The sequence below is a fragment of the Nylanderia fulva genome, unplaced genomic scaffold (genome assembly GCF_048542155.1).
Source record: "Nylanderia fulva isolate GAGA-0341 unplaced genomic scaffold, ASM4854215v1 Scaffold24, whole genome shotgun sequence".
Classification (NCBI taxonomy): domain Eukaryota; kingdom Metazoa; phylum Arthropoda; class Insecta; order Hymenoptera; family Formicidae; genus Nylanderia; species Nylanderia fulva.
The window spans coordinates 22853-50832 of NW_028190304.1; the positions used below are offsets into that span (position 1 = coordinate 22853).

At 33.4% G+C, this 27980-nt stretch overlaps 1 protein-coding gene across 1 annotated transcript; it reads right to left on the bottom strand.

Moving 5' to 3' along the window:
• Positions 1-11: 11 nt before the first annotated feature.
• LOC114934298 (uncharacterized) lies at positions 12-27980 on the bottom strand. The gene is made up of 2 exons (XM_029306973.2): positions 27082-27980; positions 12-2333 (listed from the first exon to the last, which is right to left on the bottom strand). The coding sequence occupies exon 2, from the start codon at positions 2281-2283 to the stop codon at positions 922-924; it is 1362 nt and encodes a 453-aa protein (XP_029162806.2). The 5' UTR covers positions 2284-2333; positions 27082-27980; the 3' UTR covers positions 12-921.

The following is a 27980-nucleotide window of genomic DNA, read 5'->3' on the forward strand; positions in this document are numbered from 1 at the left end:
TCTCTTCTAATTAGAAATTTATTAAATATTTTCTTTATCTTTTTCAGCTTCGTAAACTGCTCTGCTAGGGATTACTTCACCTATCTCTCTATGTGACTTTCTGACTCGCTCAAGCACGCGTTATTTAGTCTAAAATTACTTATAATACGATATTTAGCATAATTTTTAATTACTCATTTATCTAACTTTAACGCTTTTTATTAAGCCTTTTTATATCGATCCGCAAGTTGAATTGCATTCTTTAGGATCGAGGACATATGTCCTACAAGTTAGGCACATATTTTTAAGGCACCACATTTTAATTCTTCTCATAACAAACTGGGAATGTACATTGTCTGGCTATAAAGTTTAGAACTAATTTTATAAAACATGCCCCAACAGCGTCACTTATCTTTTGCCACTTAAAATCTTTTGTATTAATCTTCAACTATACTTCTAAGTGTTATCAATATTGATTCAGTGCAGTTCATGTTTGAATTTTGTTTTTAGTAGAGATAGTCCTAAAACTTTATAGCCAGATCATGTATGTCCAAATCTTTCAACTGCGCTTATTAAAAATTCGTAATTATCAAAACCTATTATCATATAGAAAACTGTGTTCACCATTTTGAGCAAAAGATTCGCCAATTTTTCAAATATAAGATTTACCTTCACGAACAAATCGCTCCCTTGTTTATCCTCAAATTCCATCTTCATATTGGCTCGCAAACATTTTGAAGAATCCTTTATTTCGTATACTGCAGTTTTGAATTAATCTTGGAAACGAATGATTGGAAGTGAAACTTTTCCGAAAACTTTCGCTCTTTTAACTTTCCCCAAGTTTTTCGTTGTTTCCTGTTGTAGAACTTGCAACCGCGAATCGACACATCCTTTAACTGCGACCTAGTCGCAGTTGGTAACGGTTAACGTGATTGCCAGGACTCAGGTATTATTACCGGGTGAGAGTGGCGGCGAGTTTGCCTCCCTCTGTTCCTCTTGCACACTTTCCGGCCTGCTGGCCGTGCTGCTCGACCTCGAGCTGAGATTGTCCCGGTCGCTGAAGTACGACGAGTCACCTCGTTTCTCCTCCAGCTGGAGTTGCTGCTTGTCATTCCTGAAATCGTCGGTGGGGTGGCTCAGTAGACCGGGTAAGTACGATATGGCCTGTCGCGAGGTGATCTTTCCCATGAAATTGCGGATCTCTTCGAAATAGGAATCGTCGGTTCTCGAAAGCTGACCTGAGTGGTACCTCGATCTGACTTCATCCAGTATTGTAGGCCCATCCGCGTCGTGTTTCTTCAGATGCCGGTCCAGATTGGTCTGTTGGCCGAAGCATCTCTCACAGAGTGGACACTTGAAGGGTTTCTCCTTATTGTGGATATTCCTGACGTGACGCTGGAGATTGCTCGAGATGCTGAAACTTCTCTCGCAATACTTACACTTGTACGGCTGTTCGCCCGTGTGGGTTCTCAAGTGTCTCGTTAAACTCGCCGACCTCGGGAAGACTTTGCCGCAGAATTTGCACTGATATCTGTCTTTGCTCTTTTGACTGGTTTGCATGATCGAGTAAGGTGACAGACTCGAGCCTTGCTGTTGCGGTTGTTGCTGCTGCTGCTGTTGCTGTTGATGCTGCTGTTGTTGCTGCTGTTGCGAGGTATGAGTCTGCTGTTGATGTTGCTGCTGATGATGTTGACCGCCAATAGGACTGACAGTTCTTGCCGTAGGTTGCAAAGAAGGAGTAGTGGACGACGAGAATCTGTTGGATGGCAGAGGTACCATCGTAGGCAACGCTCTGACCTGGATTTTCGGCAGATCGGGCACCGGCGAATTGTGATGATGCGACCTGTACATCTCCAGGACTAGCGGGTGTACCGCATGATGCTGGGGGAAGAGCACCGTGTGATAGGGCAGACCACCGCTCAGACTGTTCTGATTTAACACCTCGATCTCGTTCTGATTCTCGTCTCTGAGTCGTTCCTTTTTGTGATCGACGCGAAGATCGAGCGGCTCACTGTCCTGATCGTCCTGATGGTGCGGCTGGGGTGGTCTTGCGGCGGGACTCATGTGTGGCTGTTGCTGATTCGTCGGGCTCGATAGGCCACGGCCGTGACCATGACTGAGGTCGTACGGCAATTCCTCGACGTCCGGCACGCGGACGCTCAAGGGATAAATACTGGCTTGCTTTGGGCTTATGTGGCCCGGCATCTTTCTCGGACTCGAGTCCTTCTCCCGCATGGCTGGAGGATACTTCGGGTCGTGCAGCAACGTCGGGGGCAGGATGATGCTACCGAGGTATCCGCTCATCACACTGCTTCTGTCACCCGGTCTTGCTCCTGCTCTTCGCTGGGGATAATCTGGAACATCAAATATTAAGCGTTTGTCATTAGCATTAACAAAGTCTCGGGGAAATTATTTTTTTATCTTAGATTAGTTCACAGGTAATGCATTATATCTAAAAAATAAATATAGAGTGGAAGAGAAAGATGAATGGAATTTATGAGAGATATTTTAGACTTTATTTTGATAGATTTTGACAAAAAAAAATATGAAGTATCGTATATACTCATTTTTGATAATCTTATCTTAATAATTTTCTGAATAAAATAATGAGATAAATTAATTGATGTAAGAAAACTATATAGTTTAGAGAAAAAATATGCAGTTGCACATTGCAAATTGCAAATTTTTTAAAATTATAAAAGTATGTTTTTCTTAATTAATTAATTTTATTATGTAGAAAATTATTAAGATAAGATTATCGAAAAATATGTAGAGTATACGAGGTATTTTATTTTTTTGCCAAAATGTAGCATAAAATCAGAATTTTTCATTCTAACAATTTTTTTACGTCAAATATTACGGGAAATTCGATTGTGTAAGAAAATTATGATGGTTCCTTTTAAAAAATAATGATAATCACGAAATCAAAAATGTCTTTACCAGGAATAAGATTATCGAAATTCTACTTTTGTATAAAATATTTTTCGATAGAAGTCTTGGTTTTCAAAAAATAGTAATGCGTTATTTAAAATGGGACACTCTGTACATACAGAATGTGCTTTATAACGTTGCATGGTATCATCAAGAAAATAGTTATTTTTTATAAAAATAAATGAATTTATATGTACTTTGCTATCATCAGAAGAAAATGAGCATTCTACAGTCTATTAAATAGTGAGAATATATAATTATATTAACAAAGTATACAAACTATATAAAATAATTATATATGTTCTGATCTATTTAAACATGATAATATTGTACGTTAAAAATATAAGAGTTTACTTTAAACGTAATATTCCTCAGTTGAGCAACAATAACAAATTCAAGGTTAACAAGCGACAAAAGAAAAAAAGAAATGAAAACTATGTTGAGCAACGCAGACGCGCGTAAAACAAATTTTACGATCACGCCCGCGATTACGACATCCGAGAACTGTCAGTCAAAAATAATTGAATATACCAATCGTGGCATCACCGTCAGATAGACACCGATTATTAGAGATACGTATCGCGTAACACCAAATCGGCCGGTTGACAAGCGAGTCTCGCCGCTCTTGAGCTTCATAAATCATCAAAAACCTATCGTGTGCTCGGCCATCTTTCTTCTACCGCTTGTGATAGATCAGATTGCGAGCCGAGAAAGGAGAGAATAAAAGAAGCACTTATAGGACCACTAGAAAACGACGCGATTTGAAAACATTAGTGAAAGGATCTCTTTTTTTCCTTTCTCTATCGACATCATCGTTATCGATCGCAGCCGCGAAAGAGGCGGTGAAAGACAAGAAGAGATAATGGAAGAGAGAGAGAGAGAGAGAGGCAACGCAACGGGACTCGATAAATCAAGGCATCAATCGCGTTGTGATAAATGTGTCTTCGGCCCGAGGCTATACGGCGAGGATTTTAGAAGCCGAAGAAATCGATCTTCCGCGAACAAATCGAACTGCTCGCATTTTTACTACTTGACGTCAGACACGTCGGGGCTAGAAAAAAAATATATAGCTGGAGTAGAAACACCTGCCAGATACGTAAGATGTGTCTATCAGATTTTTGCTATCGCGCGTATTATGGATCATTGAATCTCTTTCTCTCTCCTTGTATAGTCTATCTCTTCATTTTTAAATGCTTCTCCATTTCGTTCCGGCACGTGCTTGCGAACTCTGTAGCGCCTGCTAATTGACAGAATTTTATTAATGGATCACCATCATACGCGTAATTAATTCTATTCGAAGGTTTCTTCGTTTTGCTCGTCAGCGAACAAACTTCTCTCCGCAAGTTCTTCCGCGATATATAATGAAATAACGATATCTATAATATCCAATTAATATTTGTAATAAAGAGAGAATCGTTTAATATTGTTCAATTTATTTTGGTGTATATATATATATATATTCTATCTCTGTCATACATGTAAATATCTTGTTAAACGGAATTCTTCCGGGCCTTGTTTATTAACAAATAAATTTTTTTCTATCGTAAATAATCTAAAAGTATGCAAATATACTCGTAGTTTTCGGCACCAAACACAGGGACGACTGTGATAAATTGTTAAACGAGTATTTAGGCGTCTATGCAGAAATATCCTGATAAAATAATTTTTTCGGGTCTTGTTTCTGGATGAATAATTTGTTTTCTATCATAATCTCAAGACATATGGAGATATAACATATTTTAGAAAGGAAATAAGATTTGCAATGGAGTAAAAAATAAGTATATAAAGAAAGATAAAAAAATAAAATCAAAGAAAAAATATTTGCATTAATATTAAATTAAATATAATTCCAAATATAAATATATTATAATAAAAATAATTTATAAGATTTATTGTAAAATATCTAAATTATATATAGATTTCAAGGAAATAATAATTATTTTTTAACTCTTCTGTTTGTTTCTGTTCTTTGCTCATCTATAAATATTAACATTCACGAATATTAATTTAATCTAACACATTTCGACTCGGATTATTTAATTTACGAAGAAGAAAAAAAATAGAACATTTTTTGCTGATTACGCGTTTTGAAGATCACTATTATAACTCAGCTGACAATATGACCCAGCTGTTGAGATCAGCATGTTCTTGCGAGCATTGATGTCTTTATTTGCGCATGGTGGAAAAACGAGTATATATGTTATCTGCAATCGCCACGTGTTATCGTGCTTAAACGTAGAAAAGTGAAATGCTTCTGTTACAAATTGCGGACATATCTTTACTTGTCGTAATTACATATCGTTCGATTTTCTGAGAAAGAGAATATGTATGTGTACTGAAATATAAAGCATAATATAAATCACAACGATCAAATATATGGAATTTAACGAAACGAAAGAAACAATGGAAAATATTAATTAATAAATTAATATAAACATCAAAATTATCATATTAGAAAAAAGAAGGAAAAAGTTACATTTTTTATATAAATTATTTTCTAATTAATAATTATATAAAATATGTATTTGAATAATGATCGATTAAATAAATTCAAGCAGTTTGTGTTACATTAAATTATTAAAATATAAGCTATGTAAAAAAGAAAGAATTCTTTATTGCAAGATAGATTATAACGAGAGACAAATTTTATTCCCGATTCATACTTGTAAATTATCGATACGCAATTTGAAAATCAAAATACACAATTTAAAGAATCTCTTATATTATAGATATAAGATGCAAGCAATGCATCAATTATTATCCCTATTATTATATTATTATATAATTGTTATTATTATTTTTATATACCTATCATTGGGCATAAATATAACTAGATTCTCATAAATTCTGCGATTATTTATCGATTGATGGCTCTGCCTGTACCATTTTGCGCTCGAGATCCAGTTACAAACCAGAAGCTAATCCACTCTTTGCCCGCAGTTGTGTCCACTCTGGCGAAAGAGAAACTCCGCAATGTGTTGTCAGTGGGAAGGCGGAAAAAGAGTGGCGACGCGCGTAAAAGGAGCGGACGCTCGTGCAAAAAGCCACGCTTCGTCCGACGATAATAGTGAAAAGCGTTAATTATGGATGGAGGATGCCTTGACTTAACTGGCGAACGAAGTCGAAAGTGTGCGCATGCAGGTATACACGACGATTATTTTTTTTTTGCTCGCGTTGCAGAAAATGCGCCGCGTTTTCGCGCGTCCCCGAAGAAAGTGATAGTAGTAGAGCGTGTGTCGTCCGGCATGAGATCCGGTCGATTAAGCTCGATTTACATGTACTTTCCCTTGTGTGTTCGCTCGTGTAATAATACTCTCCGAACGGAGAGAAACTTTCCCGCAGCGGACTCGAGCAAACGCATCCTCCAGCGACGACGCCTTCTACCGAAGGAAAAAAAGGGAATTCGGGAAGAAACGAAAACTTAATCATATGCTTGGAATATGTTTTGGGTCTTTATTAAGTCAATAATTGTGCTTTCCAATGTAGATGTTTGTATATATTTAAAACATGCAGATTGGAGTCCTTAGGCATCTTTAGGACATTTTAAAGATGTCTAGTGTTACTTTTAAACTTAATCATATGCTTGGAATATGTTTTGGGTCTTTATTAAGTCAATAATTGTGCTTTCCAATGTAGATGTTTGTATATATTTAAAACATGCAGATTGGAGTCCTTTAGATATCTTTAGGACATTTTAAAGATGTCTAGTGTTACTTTTAAATTTAATCATATGCTTGGAATATGTTTTGGGTCTTCATTAAGTCAATAATTGTGCTTTCCAATGTAGATGTTTGTATATATTTAAAACATGCAGATTGGAGTCTTTAGGCGTCTTTAGGACATTTTAAAGATGACTAGTGTTATTTTTCTGGACGATCGAAAAATGCCCATTTTAAGGAGATACTGACTGACATAGTCAGTATTCTCTTAAGGACTAAATATTGAACGTACTTTTTAAAATAGGTGTAGGTAAAGTATTGTATATATCTAGTATTTTATACAGCATCAAAAGATTGCAGAAATGTTGCAGACATTCAAGAGAAATAAGAAAAAATTCGTCGAAACTGTGATCATTCTGCTTATATCCATAATGCTCGGATATCCGGTTACTTTAATCTTAATAGTCACTTTTTTTGCAAGCTTCATATATAATTCTCATAACAAATCTTAAATACGAGAGAGATAGCACATTGTGTGTCATAGCAATAAATAAAGGAATTAACGATTACTAAATACTGATTTTTTATAATATTTTTGCAATACTGTAACATTTTTCATGAAATATTATAGTTACATGTTCTTATAATATCTCCCCAATTACAATTCGTAAAATTATAACATTGCTGCAATATAATTGAAATGTTTTCTGTTGTATGAGTACGTAAAATAAAGATTTTTAAACTAAATATAAATATATTTTGCTATAATTATAACATCTAATAATGAATATTTTTAAAACGTTCATATTATATCTATATTCATTTGGACTAAATCAAAACCAAAATTGGTTGTCCATTGGATATTCTGTGCTACCTGAGACTATTGATTTAATTGATGTATCGAATCAACGTTAAAAGAGTACGTAAATTTCGTCTCTTCCCTGTTTTTCATCTTTATCTTATTGTTGGAAGAAAATTTTCATCCTAAAATCATCGCGAGAAATAGAATAGTCTCGGTTAGATATGATTACTGTAATCAATGTATGAAATCAACGTTGAAAGAGCTCGTAAATCTCGTCTCGTTTTCTTTCTTCATCTTCATCTTAGAAGAAAATCTTCATCTTAAAATCATCGCGAAAAATAGAATATTCTCGGTCAGACGATTGCTATAATCAATGTATTGAATCAACATTGAACGAGCTCGTAAATATCGTTTTCTGCTTTCTTTATCTTTATCTTAGAAGAAAATTTTTAACTTAAAATTATTACAAGAAATAAAATATTATTAGATGATTGCTATATATATAATCAATCAATGTTGCAAGTAAGTCGAATCCACATTGAAAGAGATCGTAAATCTTGTCTCTTCTCTTTTCTTCAGCTTCATCTTAGAAGATAAACTTCATCTTATTGTTAGAAGATCTTCATTTTAGAATCATCCCGAAAAATAAAATATCAGACAGATGATCGATTCTTATCTGGCGCAAATACTTTTGATTACCTTTTAATTGGGTGTGTTTTAAAAATCTACGTTCTCTCGGTCGAATGCAGTTTCACCAAGAGCCGAGAATGAATAATGTTGAAACGGGAAAAGCGCGACGCGGAACGGGAGGAGAAAAGTAAGAAGAACAAGAAAAAAGAGAGCGAAAAAAAAAAAAAGGAACGCGCAGTCGGCGAAAAGACTGACGTCTGTTCTGTTACGTGAATCAATCCGGGGAGAGACTGACGTTTCTCGAGATCTCGAGATGTTGTGGCAGCCGCGCGATCCAGTTTTCGGTTTCTAGAAAGTCGGGATGAACCCGGGCGTGGTTTATATCTCTCTCCTTGTCCCTGCTCTTTCTCTCGCTATATCGTCCTTGCCGGTATGATTTCTCTGCCGACATTCACCTACGTGTATAACGATAAATGCTTTTTCAGGGCCGCATGTATCTCGGTATATATATTATGCCAAATGAAACCCTCTTTAATACATCAGGCGTTTTATTATTATATTTTTATAGTGGAGAAAACTACGTATTATTCTTGAATATATAGATATTTCTAAAGTTAAATCAATTTATAATATGTTTTTTTTAATTTTTATTAAATTGTATATGAACATATATAAAGATTCTTATTAATTTTGTTACATGTTATTTTTTAAAAAACTAATGCAGATAAACATTTTTTTAAAATTATATCGAACAAAGAGTTTTTCTTATATTATTCTTATAGTAAAAAAACTTTTGAAACAAAGAGGACAAAAGAAGAACAATTAAAAAATTTCAAATAAAATCATGGTTCAATTTTTATACAAACCTAAAGTTCTCTTTTTTAATTTGAATATTTTTTACTAAAAGCATTGAAATATGATTATATTCACATTTTATTATCGTCTGTATCAATATTGACATACGTCTTGTTAAATTTGTATTGTTAAATTTTTAAATGTTATTAAAAATGCTTTCAAAACACAATATTCAGATTAATGAGATCTTTACAAAAGCGTAAGAATTTTTATTCAATTACTGTTTTATTTAAAATTTTACTTATTTTTACTACTCTTCTTTTGCCTCTTTTATAATGGATTTAAAATTTTGTTGACCATATCTCATTGTCACGTCGTTTCTTTACGGATAGCAAGCGCGATAATTATTTTCACTTTAATTCCTCCATGTAACGGAATAAACGTCGGTCATGTAACGCATTTATTTATCCACTTGTTATCCAAACGAGGCACGTCCCTGGGTAGCTTGTCGAGCACGAAGATTTTAATCGGCCTTTTTTTCTCGCGTGTGACGTAATAATTCTTCTTTCTTCGGTCGCAAAGAAAGAGAAGTGACCAAGCCGAGACCAAATGAAGGAAGCACCAATTTTCTTCTTGCGTACGTATAATAGGTATTTCTTAATGCTTGAATTATTCTCTTATAATACTCCCAAATTATTGAAGTATTGTACGACCTAAATTTCACCATTGTATTTGTTCACTAAAATAAATGTATATTTTCTTTTCTCTCGAGAACATAATGTCCATTCTCTCCACCATGACGTTATTGAGTTACAAATAATAATAATAGTTGCGGGAAATTTTAAATAATTTTACGGCATATTCAAAAACATATAGTGTGCTTTTTGAGGCAATAAATAAATTTTCGTTTTACTTTTCCCTTGTCTCGTCGACTCTTATACGAAATATCTTTCAGAAAGATCTTATATTATACATTGTGCGCGCATATGTCTTCAGTTTTAAATTTACGTTCGTTCATAAACTTCGTTGCTCGTTTTCTTCTGAGAGAAAATAAGTTGTCCAAATGTACATTAATGTCGTATCGCGAGATTTCAATCGGCCATTTTTTTTCGACAATTTCTTTCTCATCTCTTTCATTTGCGTTCTATAAAAATGGTGTCAGAAATGACGAAGGAAAGAAAATAAAAAAAGCATATATATATGTACATATATATTGATTTGCACATTTTCTTTTTTATTCCCTGTGCATCGGATCTGCGTATGAGGCCCGATCGTTTCTGCCGATAAGCCAAGAAGTGCCGGCATTTAATTATGACGCGCGCGCCGCTTTAAGCACCGCCTTCTATCGGAATGATAAAGTGCGTCGTACGTTGTTAAATTGATATATGCGCGACGCGAAAATATTACTTTTGAGTGTACGAGAGACAGTTGTGCGGAAAAAATTTCGGTGACCGAGCATATAAATATATTATGCGTTATTGAACATTATTCAATGATTTTTTATGACATTTTGAATTTTTTTGAGAAATGTGCACTTAATTTTCGCAACTTTTGAGATACCGAGCTAAATTTCTTACATAACTAGAATATCGTTAAATTGATATGGAATTTGACAAGAATTGGTAAAAGAGTTTATTTTTTTTATAAAACACTTTGAATTTTAATTTCTTATATTTATATGAAAAAATTGTATAAAAAAGCTAAAATTGAAAAGTCAGTTTACTCATAGAGGAAGTTTTATGAGCGACGTATAAAATGAGGAAGTTGTGCAATAAGTTTCTAATTTGTATACTTCTTAAAATATTTTTATATTAATGTATTTCTTATTTTTTATATTAAATCTCTCTCTCTCTTTTCCTGAAATAATGCATTTTAACCGCATGTTTTTTTCTCCGGTAAGAAATCGCAGAAGAGTACAAGTGCATCTCCTTTTGCACTTGTCTATTGAGCATACTTTTACTACCAGGCATCTCTCTCATGTCCAATTACGTTATTACATAGATTATTGGAAGCGCGCGCGGCTCTCTTTATAAACTTGTAAAATGCAGCGTGTAACAACGCGCGCCGTAATGCGAAAAACTGAACGCTTGGCTCCCAATAAAGAAAATATATTCATTATCTTGAAAGCAAGTAAATAGTTTTGCCTGCTCCATCTGTCTCATTATCGTGTTACAGCAGTAACGATCTCTCGGGCTTTTAAATAGACTTGGGAGGAGGAGGATATGACGTGCGCGATCACGTAACGAAAAGCGAGTCTCTTCTTCGTTATAAAGAAAAAATCGTTATTACGCGCTTGAATGTTTATCGGGCTCATTAAGGCTATGATTCATCGGAACGCGAATCGTTCGGCAGCTCTCGGTGAAAGGGCGTAAACAATGAACACGAAGGATATATTACGCACGCAGTTTGAATCATTTTATGCCCTCGCTGATTAAAGCTGGGATCACATTTTATACGTATAGATCCGCGTAGTATCTTTCGAGAGCTCACAATAGTGAAAATTGCAAATTAATCTCTCGGAAAAAAATTGCAGTGGAAATGAAGTTAAATTAATTTAGTTTTAAGAACTTTAATAGTGAATTTTGGAATTTTAATTTTTAGTTTATTCACAAAAATCTTTTCAAAAAACGCATATGATATAAAACTTTGAAATAGTTTGACAATCTTTACTCTGCTGTGTCAATGATTGTCTTTTGGGATTTCGAGGAATCATTAGAATTTTCTTACATAAATCGATTCCTCATAATATTTGTCATAAAAAATGGTTAGAATTGAATAGTTGAAAAATGAATGTTTTATGAGATAATTTACGTATGCTCCATTTTGACAAAACATGAAATATTTCATTTTTCAATTTTATCTTAATATTCTTCTGCATAATAAAATAAATTAATTGGTGCAAGAAAAATATACCTATACAATTAAAAATAAGTATTGCAGTTTGTAATTTTAAAAAAATGATAAGAATATGTTTTTCTTACAATTGATTTATGTACTTCATTATCCTGTGCAAAAAATTATATAAAAAATAATAAGACTAATAATTATATTTTATTATATTTTGTTATTTTAGTGATATTAAAATTAACGTGAAAATGTATATACGTATTAAAAACTGAAACACTCGAGCCACAGCTTTTATTATTTTCATTTAGTCCTCGATTAACGCGCGTTTAACGAGTAACAGGTGATAAATAATCCGTAAAGGGAACGCGCGGTGAAAGGTCCCGGTGAAAAGGCGCGCACTTTTAAAAGACACCACGCATATCGGGAGAGGTTGCGATACGGAGCGTTTAAACTTTTAAATGTTCCGCTCTCAGTTCGGCCGACATCGTTCATTATTCATGGATTTCGCGCGCATGGATTACGAGGCGCGGCGCGAGTGCGAGAATTAATTCGCCGACAACGTATTGTGCGCCGGAAGGTATATATATATATATATATATATATATATATATATATATATATATATACGCATCTCTTTCTCTCTCTTTCTACACGCGCGCATGCATCGTCGATTATCGTTTGATTTCGCGCGATGTAAAAAGCCGAATGTGTGTCTTCCACGGTAGCCCACATGCGTGCGTCGCCCACGCGCGCATGTTTCTCGTTTCTTTTGTATCATTGTATGGCCGGTAGCCTTGCCAATAACGCGGACAATTCGCATTGTAGTCCGCATATAAATATGCTTCCTATGTACCTACTTCTTGGAAAAAAAAACTGAGATTCTCGAGTTTTTTTTAGTTAGAGAAATCAGAGAATCAACATGGAATTATTACGAGAAGTATTCACGAGTAAATGACGAGTAAAATAATGGCATTCAGAGATGAATCAAATTTTTAACTTAGGACAAAAATTATTTAAGGTAAAAATTCATTCATTTTTAATTATAAGCTGACAATAAGTTAAAAGTTTTTATTGAACTTTTAACGTCCGATACTAATTTTTAAATTAGTATCTTATAAACTTTTTTCCAAGAAGTAGGAAGCATATTTATGTGCGGACCACAATGCAGCTACAATGCAAATTGTCCGCGTTATTGGCAAGGTTACCGACCATACAATGATACAAAAGAAATGAGAAAGGAGAATCTCTTAAAAGAAAATTTTTCTCTGCAGAGAATAATAAATACAGATTTACAGAAAGATATATAACTCGTTTAGTTCGTAAATCTGTAGATCTATACACACTGACAAAATTTGTATTTTTATTTGAAAACAATTTCTCATTTCTTTTAGAATATACTATTCTCAAAAAAAAAGACAAAAGGATTCTATTTTCTTCAAAGGAGAATCTCTTAAAAGAATCTTTTAAAATTTTGTCAGTGTGTATAGATCTACAGATTTACGGACTAAACTTATTATTCTCTGCAAAAGAAATTTTTCTTTGACAGCAGGAAATTGAGCTAACAAGTAAGAAAGTACAAATGCATCTTTGTGTCAAACTGACAAACATTATTAATTCACTAGTGATTTATAATTCATCTGTGATTACGTGTGACTAAGTGTACTCTTCGTTGTGCTTAATACAGAAGAGCAGTTTAAGATCGGATCTTTTTTCTATGCATCTTCTCTCTCTCTCTCTCTCGATGTCTCGACGTGAAATTTGTGAATGCCGCGTGGCGTTAGAATGAATTATGCGCGTGTCAAACGTGTATGTGATGTGTGTGTCAGAGATTTCTTTCTACGAAAGTAAATTAATGGCGCTTTAATCTACCGGCGACGTTACGCGTAAACTGACAGATGAAAGACGACGTACGATGATCGTAGTCAATATAAATCGGTTCTAATCGACCAGGCTGTTTCTTAAAAGGGGAAAATCGTCAGGACAGATCTATTCGAAAGAGTAAGCCTACTTTTACAAAGTATATATGGTGCTACATTTATCGTACACGCATTTTTCACGCATCTAACACGCGCGTGAATTTTTTTCTGCTCATTTCTCTCTCGTCTCTTATCTCACTAGAAAATTAATTAAAATCCATCTATGCAACTTGGTTGGCATATGAAGACAACATTCAATTATTCCTTAATTGAATAGTCAAACAGTGGTGGCAAATGATAAGATGATGTTCTGATTTATAAAAAACATTTCAAATTTCATGATTCATCATTTCATAGAGATCTCCCAGAGCGATCATTAATCTTCGAGATCCGTCGTCTCATTTACTCGGAAGCACGCATGCGAAGCACATCAGCGGTCTTATCGGCTACCATCTTTTTCTCTTTTTCGTATACTGAAACTGATAGATTAAGGCTCATCCGACTGCCGTTACTTTTAAAGTCAGTGGCCTTCATAAGTGTCACGAAAGGGAACAGAATATTGTCATTTGATATACGCAATTCTGCTTTCAAGAGAACAACATCAATTTATCCGATGACTTAGATTTCTTTTTCTTAGTCCAGCATAAAAATATTAAACATAATAAAAAATTGGATTATTATAAAAATTGTGATTATTTACTGTTGTAAGAAATGGAAATTAATCTTTGGTCATTTAAATAATTAAATGACATGTGAAATTGTTGGTAACAATATTTTGATAATAACATGTTTTTAAGAATCACGTATTTAAACAAAAATATAGTTTTTTAAAATTGATATAAAAATATATAAATACGTAAATAAAAGTATAAATGTATTTATATGAAAATATAAATATATTTTATAGCCTTTGATATATATATATATAAAATTACAAATTTTTTTGATATTCATTGACATCTTATTATCCGTTTTAATTAATGGTGAGCAATTATTTTCGGAATGAAAATGACTGTGACAATAAGGAGTATGTGAAGTTAACTCCCCGTAACTTCAAGTACTATTTTTTTCAAAGTTGATGGAGAACTATATTAAGGGGGCAGCTCGAATTCTAATAATTTTTTCAAAGTTTAAAAAATGGGAGGCTAACTTCACATACTCGATAATAAGACGCGTTTACAATGACGAAGAAGCGCGAGGAGCATATTGAAAGTCTTGGCGAGAAGAAATTTATTATCATCTCGCAAAAAAAGTGTCTGAGGCTATTACGCAATACAACTTCGTAGTTATTATATCGCGAGATTGGCCGTTTCAAGCATTAAGCAACGATCTGCCCGAGCGAAACCGACTTCCATCTCGTGGATTTTTTACGCGTTTTTCCGGCCCGGTGAGCCTGTCGATCGATCGAATAGCATTCGTGCGAGATATTAAAGAGGAAGAAATCGGTATTTCGGACTTGCCGACGATTTTAATGACGTGATTGCGATATCTCGTGCGCTCGCGCGGATCTCTCTTTCTTTCCTCGTCATATTTGAGAATTTTCCTCTTTATGTACCCGCGGAATTTCAGACGCGCGTTCGTCTGAACGTATCTCGGCATTCAGCGGGATATTATTCGACAATTTTCTCTATCGATTATGATGATTTAGTTATATAGCGCGACGTTTTCTCTATGAAAGCAAAGCGTAAAGCAAGTCGTTGCGGAATCCCGACCGAACTTCTAATCGTAAAACTAACATTTTCGTCGAATTCCGCGTTACTCATAAGTGAAGCCTATTATATGAAAAGAATGATTACTATGTTACGTTAATATCTTTCAATATTGTATTTTTATTTGTCGAAAGAGAGAGAGGGAGAAACAGTAAAATTAAAAGTTTTTAATTAAAAAAATGTTTGGTAAATTATTTTAGTGCCTATATGGATTTTTTAAAAATTCATTTTTATTATCTTACAAACATATGATATAGATATTGTATTGCATATTGAAAATGAATACGTTTATACAATTTGCGGAAAAGTTAATTTGGTCATAATTTTTAGCCACATTTTTAATTAAGTTTTAATAAGTTCTTGCGTGTTTCGACCACCTTTGCTCACTTAATTTGTTGCTTTCGTTTCGTATCTTGCTAGGATTTTATTGAGATTTCACTTCACTGAAAATCGATCCGGTAGTCGAAAGAATTTCACGAGGCTAATTAATTAGAAATTAATTTTTACTTTTAAAATTTGTTTTGTTTAATATACTGATATGAACATTTCTCTCGTTATTTCTGGTAGTCCCGTGCAATTTTTGCCGCGTGAGCAATAAAAGTAAAATATTAATTTTTATTTTCAAAATTTATTTCATTTACTAATATACTGATAATTAACATTTCTCTCGTTATTTCTGGTAATCCCGTGCAATTATTGCCGTGTGAATAAGTATAATACTTTTATTGCATAAATCATGAAATCGATATTGAAAAAGAACGAGAAATTGTAAAAGTAGATATCATTCAGAAAAGAAATATAAATATATAATCGCGTCAAATGAAGCATGTGAAATAGATTCTCTAAATATAAGTTTTATCATTCGTGTGTCTCTGGATAAAAAATGATAAGTATAATACCGAGAAACATATACGCAGATATGCAATAGGCATTTGCCCGGCATCTTGTTTATAATATAGTTTCACATTTAGTAAAAAGCGTTGCCTGTGAATAAAAGTATACGTTGTGAAAGTATTGGTACAACCTGCGGCTATGGATAACAGGTAGGTGCAACATCAAGATCCATCGCGAACACAGTATATACCCTATACCTAATCTAACCTACGAGCCTTTCTCGCAAATTCTACGACGTCTTTCCACTACATCGCGTTCGAGTTGTAATAATTTGTCAGGGAACTGCGGATTAGGATGATGAAGTATATAGGAAAAGAGGAAAAGACCGATCTCGGGAAGGAGAAACGCGACGAAGGATTCTGACGTAACAGAGATATCAAAACAATTGGTTCCGCCATTAGACTCGATCATCATCAAGGCGCAACAATTTTCTTCTGGCTCTGTTAACTGCGCTGAAAATGATTTCTACCCGCTGGCGGATATCCGAGTTTGCGAAACTGACCGGAGGATCGGTTGATCGGAGGTGAATAGTTGCTGAAGAGTAGCTGAAGAGTCGTTCACGTTGTTCGCAATTATATTTGTCAGTTAGTGTTGTTAATAAGTTCGGCAATATCGTTATTTTATTATACAACAGATACTCTTTTATTACACAAGAGATATTCTTGGAAATATGCGTAATATTTTTTAATCGCATTCGAATTTATCGAATCTTAACATTTCTTTTTATAAGAGAGCAAAATATTATTCCAACCAAATTATTGTAAAGGAAACTATTGTTGGGACTACAAGAATGATTTATCCTGCATTGGGGAAAGATGTTGTAACTTATAAAACATGTTAAAAATGGTTACAAGAAGAACGCTCGAGTGTTCTAAAAAATTCGAAGATGAAGAATTAGAACAGCTACTGTATAGCTACTGAAAATCTTGCTCAGACTCAAGAAGAATTGGTATTAATGCTTGGAGTTACCCAACAATCAGTTTCCATTTGATTGCACAAGTTGGGAAAAATTCAGAAACTAGGGCGTTGGATCCCTCACGAACTCAGCGTAGACGACAAACAACGCAAAGTTGATAGGGCGATGTTCCTGTTCATCAGATTTAAAAGGAATACTTTTTTTATATAAAATCATTACTGGTGATAAAAGATGGATCTTATATGATAATCCGAAGAAAATCGGAGATTCGGGAAGTCATCGACATCAAAATTCGACATTTGCAGTGAACAACAATTAATCCATTTGAGCGATAATTTTTAAAGTTTATTTTAAAAGTGAAAGAGAGATTTATATATATATATATATTTTTCAATTTAATTATTGTATATAAGTTTCTTAAAAATATAATTGGAAAAAATTGTGAAAAATTTAATGAAAAAGTGTTTCAAAGTTATAGCTTTATAATATTATTATATAATTGATAATGTCGACATTTGAAAGGAGTGAAATCGACTGCGAATGAGAAAATAAGAAGCGCGACAGTTTAGAAAATAAACGGAGGAACATCCGTGAGTAATGGCGCATCAAGACCGATAGACTGAACATATGTAATTTAATTGGACGTTCTAGAAAGTGCCTTCCTAATTAATCGCGATTAGCCCGTTATTAGTTTCCGTTAGCGAAACAGTGCAAATCGGGAACTGCCAAGTAATTAAACATTTAATTTTATATATGTTATCGCGCTTTTAGCTATAATTACAAAAAATGGGAAAATAACATCCATTAATATCCTATAAAATTTAATCAATATATATATATATAAAACATATGTACAGATCTATTAATATGTCTCTCAGTGCAAAAGATTTATGATCACACAGGTATTATCGAATTGCTCTACGCTCTAATTACAAAATTAATAATATTAATAAATTAATAAAATATAAATATTAAATATATATTATATATATTATTAAATATTATAATTATTAAATATGCATAATTATTAAATATGATAGTATACATGCTCACATCGACAAGGAATGTTTAAGTACAGACGACTCAAATATTTTCCAATATTTATGTTATATTTGAGAACACAAACACTGAACGTCTTTCGTACGAAAGTAAAGAGCACTATCCACAACTCTTTTAATATTAAATTGGCAGAGATGTGCAAAATGGGTACTGATAATGCAAAATATTTTTTTTTGAAAAAAAGTATTTTAAACGTAAAATGCAAAATGAGCATTTTATATTTTGTAACTAAATTAAATAAATCTATTTCAAATAATGCATATCTCTGTAAATCGAAGTATGCAACTTCTATTAGTACATATGTACAAAAAAAAAGAAACACGAGAAGAATCTCTTCTCGATCAATCAAAACACACACAAATCCAGAGAAGGAGATTTTGTACGCACGAACTCTTCTCATAAATAATATATACAGCGATCGGTCACCGAAATTAGGAATAGATTTTCATGAATTTCCCTTCGGGGCTGCGGTTATTGCCCAGTCGTTGTGGCCTGATTCCCTTTCTTTAACCCCCCTTCTACTACATCTCTCCTTCATCTCTCTCTTCCTTGCCGTAAATATAAAACGCGTCTTTCTCGTCTCCTTTCTCCTTTCATGCTTGATCGTCTGCCGATCCGTCCGGTTGATCTTCGGTACCGCCCAACTTCTACGCGGCATCTTCTCGACCGTTTCCTCATGAAATATTCACACAGTACGACGAAATCATCTTTTGTTAGTCAACGCCGTCTCTCTTTTGGCCTATCACCTTTCTCTCTTTCTCCCTCACTATCTCTCAGGCATTCATCTTTTTTCTCTCGTGGCCCATTTCTTTCTGCGCTCCGGCGATCTTCCAATTATTATCTTCTTTCCTCGCGATGCTTTCGTACGTCACATTTCGGATATATTGCAATTTTTATGACTGATCGTGAGAATTTGCAATTTCTCAAAGTATAATGTACGATATGATAAAAAAATTTTATATTAGGCTCGTATAAATTCAAAAATTAATCAGGAAAAATAGGCCAAGTAAACGAGCGTGTTTTATTTTAGTACATTATAATAAAAAGGTAAACGTTCCGGTAAACAAAAAAAATTTTTTAAATCCAAATAATATAATAAAATATATAATCGTTTTTTTATTTATAAGCAAAATTTTTGAGCAATAAATATCTAATTATTCTATCGTATTTCTTATATTCACAAAAAATACATAATTAAATTATATTAATAAAAACGTCACTAAAATATACAAAAATTAATATATAATAATTATTAAGTAATTATTTTCCTAATTAATTAAGATTTGAATGCATCAGTGTTGAAGAAAATCGAGATTTGTGAAATTATTTTTGAAAGTTGATAATCAGATTCATTGAGCAAAAGAAATTTTCGTACTCTCACGAAACGTTTGTATTCGACGATGAATTTTGACGTCGTACTCGATAAGTTAGCTGTCGATGCAAATTATTGTTGAATACATTTGATTTGCATTTACATCCGATGCATGAGTCCATGATCTTTTCGGTCGAAAGGTTAAACACAAGCGCGAAAGGTGTCGAAGAACTTTTGTTGCGAAAAAAAATCACGGAATACATTATTTCTACTGTAACTTGTACTGTAAGTATATTTCCAATTGTAAGTACTTCCGCCTAATATATTAACGTAAAATCAACTCTATCAGATTTTCGTGGAACCCGCCAAAAGTCTTCACGAAGCGGCTACCGTAGAGATATTAAGACCATATTGCGATACGTTTATAAAGAGAAAGAGGTCTAATCAATGTCTAAATTACAGGGGTGTCCCGGCAACCTTGGAGCTGGAAATGATATGACTTGAGGATACCTTTTACAAGGCTGTCGCCTAATGACACACGAAACGAAAATTGGTGAAAGGATGCGTGGGATAATCTGGGTCTCTCTTTCTCTCTTTCTCCCTCTCTGTCTCTTTTTCCTTCTCTCTCTCTCTATGTTGATGCTGACGTTCGCGAAGATTTTCTGCGATTTTAATGAGCAGGTAGATGGTTAATAGACCACATCGATCGTGAGAATATTTTCGTTTTCAGTCTGACAAATCGGCAATCACGTACAACGTCCACTATCCCTCTACATGTTCGTTGATAAATTGGCAAATGGAATGAATCGCGGTATCTTTAGACGGCAAATAGATTTTCGCGATATATTTACGGATCCTTTTTCGCTTTCAGCGTACGTTAAATTGCACGTGGTTGAAACTTGAAATAATCAGAAATTTTTCCTCCTTTACTTTCGATCTTAATTTTCAATCTAACATCTGTATTTCGGTACTTCAAAGTCTTCTTCAATTATTTAATTATATAATTTTGTATATATTTTGCTTCTCTTCTTAATCTTTAAGTTGAAAATTGCTCGTTTTTATTTTTATATAAATTAAATTTATTGAACAAATTCTCTCAAATCTATAAAAGTCAGAAAATTAAGATGATAAAAATAGGAATATAATTTTCACTCGAAAATGATGTAAAGAAAATGAAAATGAACAATCGAAATTGTAGTATACGCATATAAACATGCACACATACATATCCTCTTGAATTTGTCGGATGACTGACCGCCTCAAGATACTATTTTCGATTTCAATTCATGATTATGTCCGCGTGTATAACAATACAAAGCCAGGAGGCGGCTTGTCTCACAATAAAGGACAAGAAGTAACAAGTGTATGCAAGCTTCAGCTATGATAAAGGGCTGATTAAATAAATCAGAAACACGCGATAAATCTGATGCAAACGCGATAAATTCTCATCCTTACCGCATGGTCAAGAGAAGAAATTTTCAATAGTATTTCAATTTGTAGTAGTTGTCTTCACATTTTTATTATTTCTCTAAAAGCTACATGATTTCATTGTTTTATTCATTTATGCATTACTTCATTTAAGGAATTGCGCATGTATATTTATTGTTTATTGTAATTTTTTTTTCATATTTCTATATTTTTACTAAAATGTGTATGACTATATTTTTATTTAAAAAAAAGTAATTATAATATTAAATCTTTTTGATAGCATAATTTTCGCGAAAATGGAACTAATATTGTTTTTGCATATAATGCGTTATTACTAAAATATCATGTAAAATAAAATTCGATTAAGGAATAAATAGAAAGGAGAAAGAGAGAGATGAATAGTGCGAGATGAAATGAGAGGTTCTTTTTTACCTTACTTTATAAGCATATTCTAAAAATAAATTCTATAAATAAAAATACAAATTTCTTTTAGTGCACGAATGTCGATTGTGGCTTTAAATTGAAGATTTTATCAAGGCGCTGCAATTATCTTTTAACTGTAGCAAGGCCGCTACATTATCCGATCGAAAATTGCAGCCGATGCAGTTTTATCAAGGTCTACTGTCGCGTTCATTATAATTAAATAACGAACGGTATGTTTCTTATAGCATTGCTATGATATAATCTCACTTTGAAAGTGGACGAAAAATTCATTATATAAAATTGACCATTGCACTTTCATAAGTTAATAATAAGATTGTCTGCACCTGGTTAGGTTTATGATAATTTTCACATTTTTTATTTTGATAAGAACAGTTGATTAATATATAATTTGCTATAAAGAAGATATCTTGTCTTTATATGATGGTTTTACTGCGACGCGGATTATAAATCAAGATGGGAATAAAAAGGTACACACAAAACGTGTATTCGACAGTATAAATCTTTGTTGCTTGGTTATAAAAATATTATCACGTTCGTGTTTTGGTCTCTCGTCAGAGGGATATTTGGAATATATGCAATTGAATTTTTTGCGGAATATTTTTCATCTCGAACCAGTCTGTAAGTTGACATTTATTCTGTTAATCGCGAGCGGCGATTCGCAAAATTCGTGGAATTGACATTAAACGGCGGGAACAGATTTCAATTCTGTTCTGAATTCTCTCGGGAGCACTTTGAAGGGAACCGTTATACTAATTACAAAGTTCAGAGAGCATAAACGTCTTTTATGACACCGACCGAAGTCGATAGTATCAGCGTGTGATGCGACATTATTGGCGGATTATATGTATAATTTTATGTGTATAAACCGGTCTGGGTATATTTTTTTTGCAGACAGGCGACATTAAGTTTCTACAACTTATCGATGCACAAATGCCGTTATCAATGAAATACGTAAGTACTTTTGTTTTCAAAAACTTGTATTCTTATTTTATCAATTTTCGTTTTATTTTATTAAAATACTCTGTTTTAAAATAGGCTTCAAAAAAATCCTTTTACCTTAAGATAAGAATCCTCTAAATGTAGACAAAATGAAATTTATTTCCATTATTTTTATTATTTTAAAAAACCAAGAATGTTAAATAATTACAACTTTCTTATCACTTAAGTTAAGTTGACCTAATGTAAAAAACTGTAATTATTTAGCTTTTTGTTTTTTTATATACATATAGTAGCCCAGTTTTTTATTCTATATAGCTAATAAATTGTTAAATAAAAATATTTGTCGATGAAAAATAGACATAGTCAGATGGATTTTATACAATCTTCCTACTTTGAGAATATACAATTTTTCGATGTGTCTAAAGTAGCTAGCTCATCATGATTGTTCATTCACAGAGTCGCAAATTGTAAATTCCGAGGCTTTTTTCGGTCTCCACGTGGACCCGTATCGTCTATAAAGCGAGACGGAGTCTCTTAAACGGCAATGAGCCAAACAATGGCATTGCGATATACTCGTCGAATTTAATTTAAAGACAGCGAGTCCATTGTACGCGCGAGAATGTATAAATAGACGCGTATAGCCTACGCACCGCAGTTTTACGCTACCGAAGATCTTGTCGTGAGACGAATTTACATTTACGGTTACAGGTATCCCTCGTGAAAAGACTATTGAAATTGTTACAATTTTCTCCTCCTAAACGACGTCTTATGTAAGCTCCTTTTCCGGCGGAGTACAATTTGCATCACAGAGCGAATCTGTTTGAATTGCAAAAAATTTGGACTTATTCAAATAAATTTATTTACGGATGACGATTAACGACTACTGACATATGTAATAAAACATTAAATTAAACTATCATTATGTGCCTAGATTCAAGACATTTTGTTTAATTTTTTTTATCGAATTGATGGGAATTATTTTAACATATAAAATGAAGAAATAGTAAAGATATAACGAAATTAAACAAAATAGACATCTAACATTTTTAAGAAAAGATTTTATATGTGAAAAATATTTTTTAAATTTATTCACGGCTACTAACATATAATAAAATATTAAATTAAACTATTATAATCCTCCTAGATTCAAGATATTTTGTTTAATTTTTTTTACAGAATTGAAGCGAGTTTATTTTAACATATAAAGTGAAGATATAACGAAGAAAGCAAAATTTAAAAAATAGAGATCTATTATTTTGAAGAAAAGAGATTTTATATATGGAAAATATTTTGTAGCGATATATAATTTGAAAGAAAAATACTTTGAGGAGACAAGAAGGAAGGAATAAAGAGGAAATAGGTTTGAGGCTTTGAGGGATAAAAGACCGCAAATGCTTCTCATTGACTTTCTACCTTTCAATTTATGGAATTGTAACAATGCGCAATTTAATCGCGGATGATGGAAGACGCTTGGTTGGTAGGAGATCACTTAATGGCCGGTACTCGATGACGGTAATGTCGTTCAGTGCCTGTTTTATTGCCGTTTGCGCCAGTTCAGAACTGAGGTGAGGACATTGTTCGAACGTCTGGGAATCTCTCATGATTGTCGCGCTCTCCATTCTCGTAATAGTTGCCGTATTCAAATACCGATCTGCCGACGCTCGTATACATTTGCCCGGTTTGTTGAGCAACGGAAAAAAAGGAGATAAAAGATCCTCTAATGTCGTTTGTGTAATATCGCTTGACACTGTCGCATTCTACTCGATTTTGCAAGGACCGAAAAAAATCTTCCGAGTTTGTATTGTTTTATTTATAACTTCCTGTAATATATTTATAGCTAATATATATATGATTCTATGTGCTTCTTTCAAAGAAAAAGGAAGTTTATGAGTAAAAATATATAATAACAGCTATTATATTATTATATTATTTCTTGTATATATTATTACGATATAATCAAAAACTGAGTCACCAGAGTTTAAACTTATAAATAATAAGTATTAAATTATATTATATAATATGAATAATAATTTGATTAAAAAAATTTTTATTTAGCTATTAATTATTTTTATCGCTTAATAAATATTCTTAATTCCAATCTTTACATGATTTATAATTCACGATAAAATTCAAGAAAGAATTTATGTCGTATATTTTAATGAATGCTTCATTATGTGTATTTTGCTTCAAATATAGTTTCTGTATTGCATATAAAGTTTTGAATAGAATTTTATCATAAAATTAAAAACTTATTTAAATTTTGGATAAAAATTCAGTCAAATATTTTTAATTTTAGGCGCATTTATGCAAATAAAACAATGTATAAATTTTCGAATAATTTGAATAAGATCACTTTTTGTATGTACATTACATCAATGCAATATGTAGTATTCTGATGATTTCAATAGTAATATATTTATCAATAATCTTCTACTTGTGCCTCGTGTATCGGGCGATCTTACGTGTTCTCTGTCCCTCGAATGGGCGCAGTCAAAGAGGCGCGCGCCTGAAGGCACGTAAATTTATGAACGAGGAAATGGCAGGAACGCGCGGTGGAGGAACGTAGCTTTTGCAACGTCTGCTTTCCGGCACGGAACAAACCGTGATGTAAGGGTACGAGCGTGGGCGACTTCGCTTTTTGCACGGGAGTGATCGCAAGCGCAGCTTCTCGGAACTGGTTTTCGAACGAGTTAAATGTCCGATGTGTTTTCGTATACGAGATGTCGAGACGCAAATTTATGGTCCTAGTGACAATACACGTGCGATATCGTCTTATTTTGTATTACGTAAGATTTTTTCAAGCTGGAGTCTCGTGAGAAAATATGGACGATCTATATAATTGCAAATATTCTATGTAAATTCAAACGAATTGTCAGCTTTTTCTTCTTAATTATCGAAAAATTTTTCGAAATAAGAGAATTATATATTATAAGATCTTTCTTAACATTAGATATTTTTAAGTATTTCTAAAACATTTTATGTATAAAATTAAGAATATATATTTTGTTAATAACAAACAGTTGTTTTTATAGTTATTTGACGATTATTATTACAGCAACATATGTGATTATATAATTTTATAATTTATAAGGTACAGTGCAGTGTTTGTCATTGAATGATTGCAATTTATTATAAGGATAAATGAAGTTAATAAGCAGTTAAAAAAAAGACATAAGAAAAGAAATGTTTACGAGTAAGTAACATGTAACATAATCTAATTTAATCATTCAGGATTCAGATCTATATGTACTATGCTTATGCTTATACTTTTTCTTTGCCTGTGTGTGCTATAAAATAATATACATTTTTTAATGTAAAAATAAATCTATTTCGTCTACATTTTTATAAATTAGAAATATCTGATATTAATCCTTAGGGAATTTCTATTTTAAAATAAGAAGATCCATTTCAAAAAAATCATGTCTTGTACACAACGAATCAATTTTAACGAAAACTTTAATTCTTTCTTGAAATTGATGCACTGATATCCGTGTTTGGATCTTTTTTACTCATTTTAAATATATAATTAAATATGATTTTCGAATCGCGAGCCTAAAATCTTAGTTATTACTTCTTAAAATAAGAATACAACTGTTCCAGTGTAGAAGATAATATTTAAATTTACGATCATTTTATATACTCTGAATATTTTAGCACTTACAAATAAGACTTCTGAATTTTCGAAATAATATATTTATAGCATTAATAAACTAATCGACACTTTTACCAAGCACTTAAAAATTTCTGATATCGTAAATTGCGCGTCATTAAAGATAATGCTGCAGATAACATTTACGTCTTATACTAATCAGCTCTAGTTACTGTCGTATTACCATATTTTCTCTTCGGCGAGGTGCGTATACGCGTCAGATGCAACATAGACGAGCGCGAGGCAACTTCCGTAATCATACTCTCGACTCTGTGCGTGCGCGTTCGATTGTCTTTATTCAAATGAAAGTCTCTCTCTCTGTATTCGCGCGCCAATCGATGTTCCAGTTCGCAGATTATCGCGCTCGCAACACTTCGGTCTGCATTTCAAATCGGAGCTCCGGTAATTTTACCGGAAGCGCGTGCGAGACGCCGGCGCCAAAGAAGTACGAATCGAGATTTCGTCGGCGACGTTGAGCAAATAACAGCGCTAATGAAAAAATGCTCCCAAAAACACTCAAGAAAAAAAGAAAGAGTTTTTGGATAATTCCAATACGATACCCAGACACGTTCAAAATTGGGACGTAAGATATCTTTAAGAAGTCTTTATGAGATATATCTAAAAGATATCTTAAAGAAGTCTTAAAAGCGTCTTATGTCTTGATTTTGAACATGTTTCGATTCTGATGCTGCCTGGGTAAAATCTTAAAATAATTGTGCAAATATAAAATTAACGTGGCTATTTTTATCCTACACATTTAATTATGAACAGAAAGCAGGAATGTGCATGGGATATCATATTTATAAATTGTAACAATATTATAATCTCGTCATTTGGCAGATCACGTGTATATTTATTATGTTTTTTATTTTATGCACACATGTTATAAGTTTTTATTTTATTATAAATTGATGTAAATTATAGCATTTATATTGAACTATTAGCAGTTATATTGAAAAAAAAATCTTTTAGAATCTCTGTGTTTTTGTGATATGTCTATTTCCTTTCTTATATCTTTATTATTTTATTAGTTCTGTCAGCGAGTCCCTAAATTTAGATATTCTCTTCGGAATCGCAATCGCGGGATTCTCATAAATATTCAGGAATGCCGCTTGGGATGCTACGACGTAAATAAAACAAGAAGAAAAAGAGAGAATCGTAAATTGCTTTACCTTATATGCCGTACCATGACCTTGAAGCCGAGGGTGGTAGCACTTCCGTTGATTTGTAACACTTTTCCATTCTTGCTTTGCTCACAATGCGGACCCGAGATAGAGAAAAAAAGAGACAATAAGGGGAAGAAGAAAAAAGAAGAGAGAAAGAGTCAGAGACAGCACTGAGGGAGCAGATGAGATATAGCGGAACGAAAGTGGACGTCGGGGTGGATGACGGAAGAGCACTCGTTTAACAACAACACACTATCCTCACACTCGAGAGATCACTCTTCTTTTTCTTCTTTCACGTGCACAAGTTATCGGCAAGTCGGGACCCGCCTAGGATATGGGAGAATTAAAAATTCGCACAAGCATTCCGCTAACTTTTTTGGATTTCGCGTTCTGGTCTGAACGATAGATCCAATTTTTTCGAAAGCTCCTCGGTTTCTACACTTGCGCGGCCACGTGCTCGAATAACGGTGTTTCTCTGATCAGATACGTCCTTCCCGTTCAGGTAATAGAACACCAGAGTGGAACTCCTGTCCCTTTTTTAATAGCCCACACACACATACACACACCAACACCGTAAAGGAATGTTAAGTCTCTCAAGAATTTTGCGAGAATTTCGAGAGAGGTAACTCTGTGTGTTTGTATTCCTTTTGACTAGAAGTTTTTTGCGACCGACGCGCTAGACGATTATCCCGATTTTTGTCATCTCACAAACAACAGTTCTGTTATGCACAGCAAGAATTCCAGGAAGGATTTCCGAGGGATCTCCGCATGCCGAGCCCAAAACAATGCAGACCCGAGATATTCGCGTCGACTGACGAGACTACTCCTGACCTGTTTCAACGTTTCCCTTTCTGTCTCTCTCGAGGAGCGACGGAAGGAGCTTAACCACCGTTGCTCACCACCGT

Excerpts from the sequence above, each read along its gene's own strand:
- LOC114934298 (XM_029306973.2), bottom strand. The coding sequence starts at position 2,283 with ATGAGCGGATACCTCGGTAGCATCATCCTGCCCCCGACGTTGCTGCAC.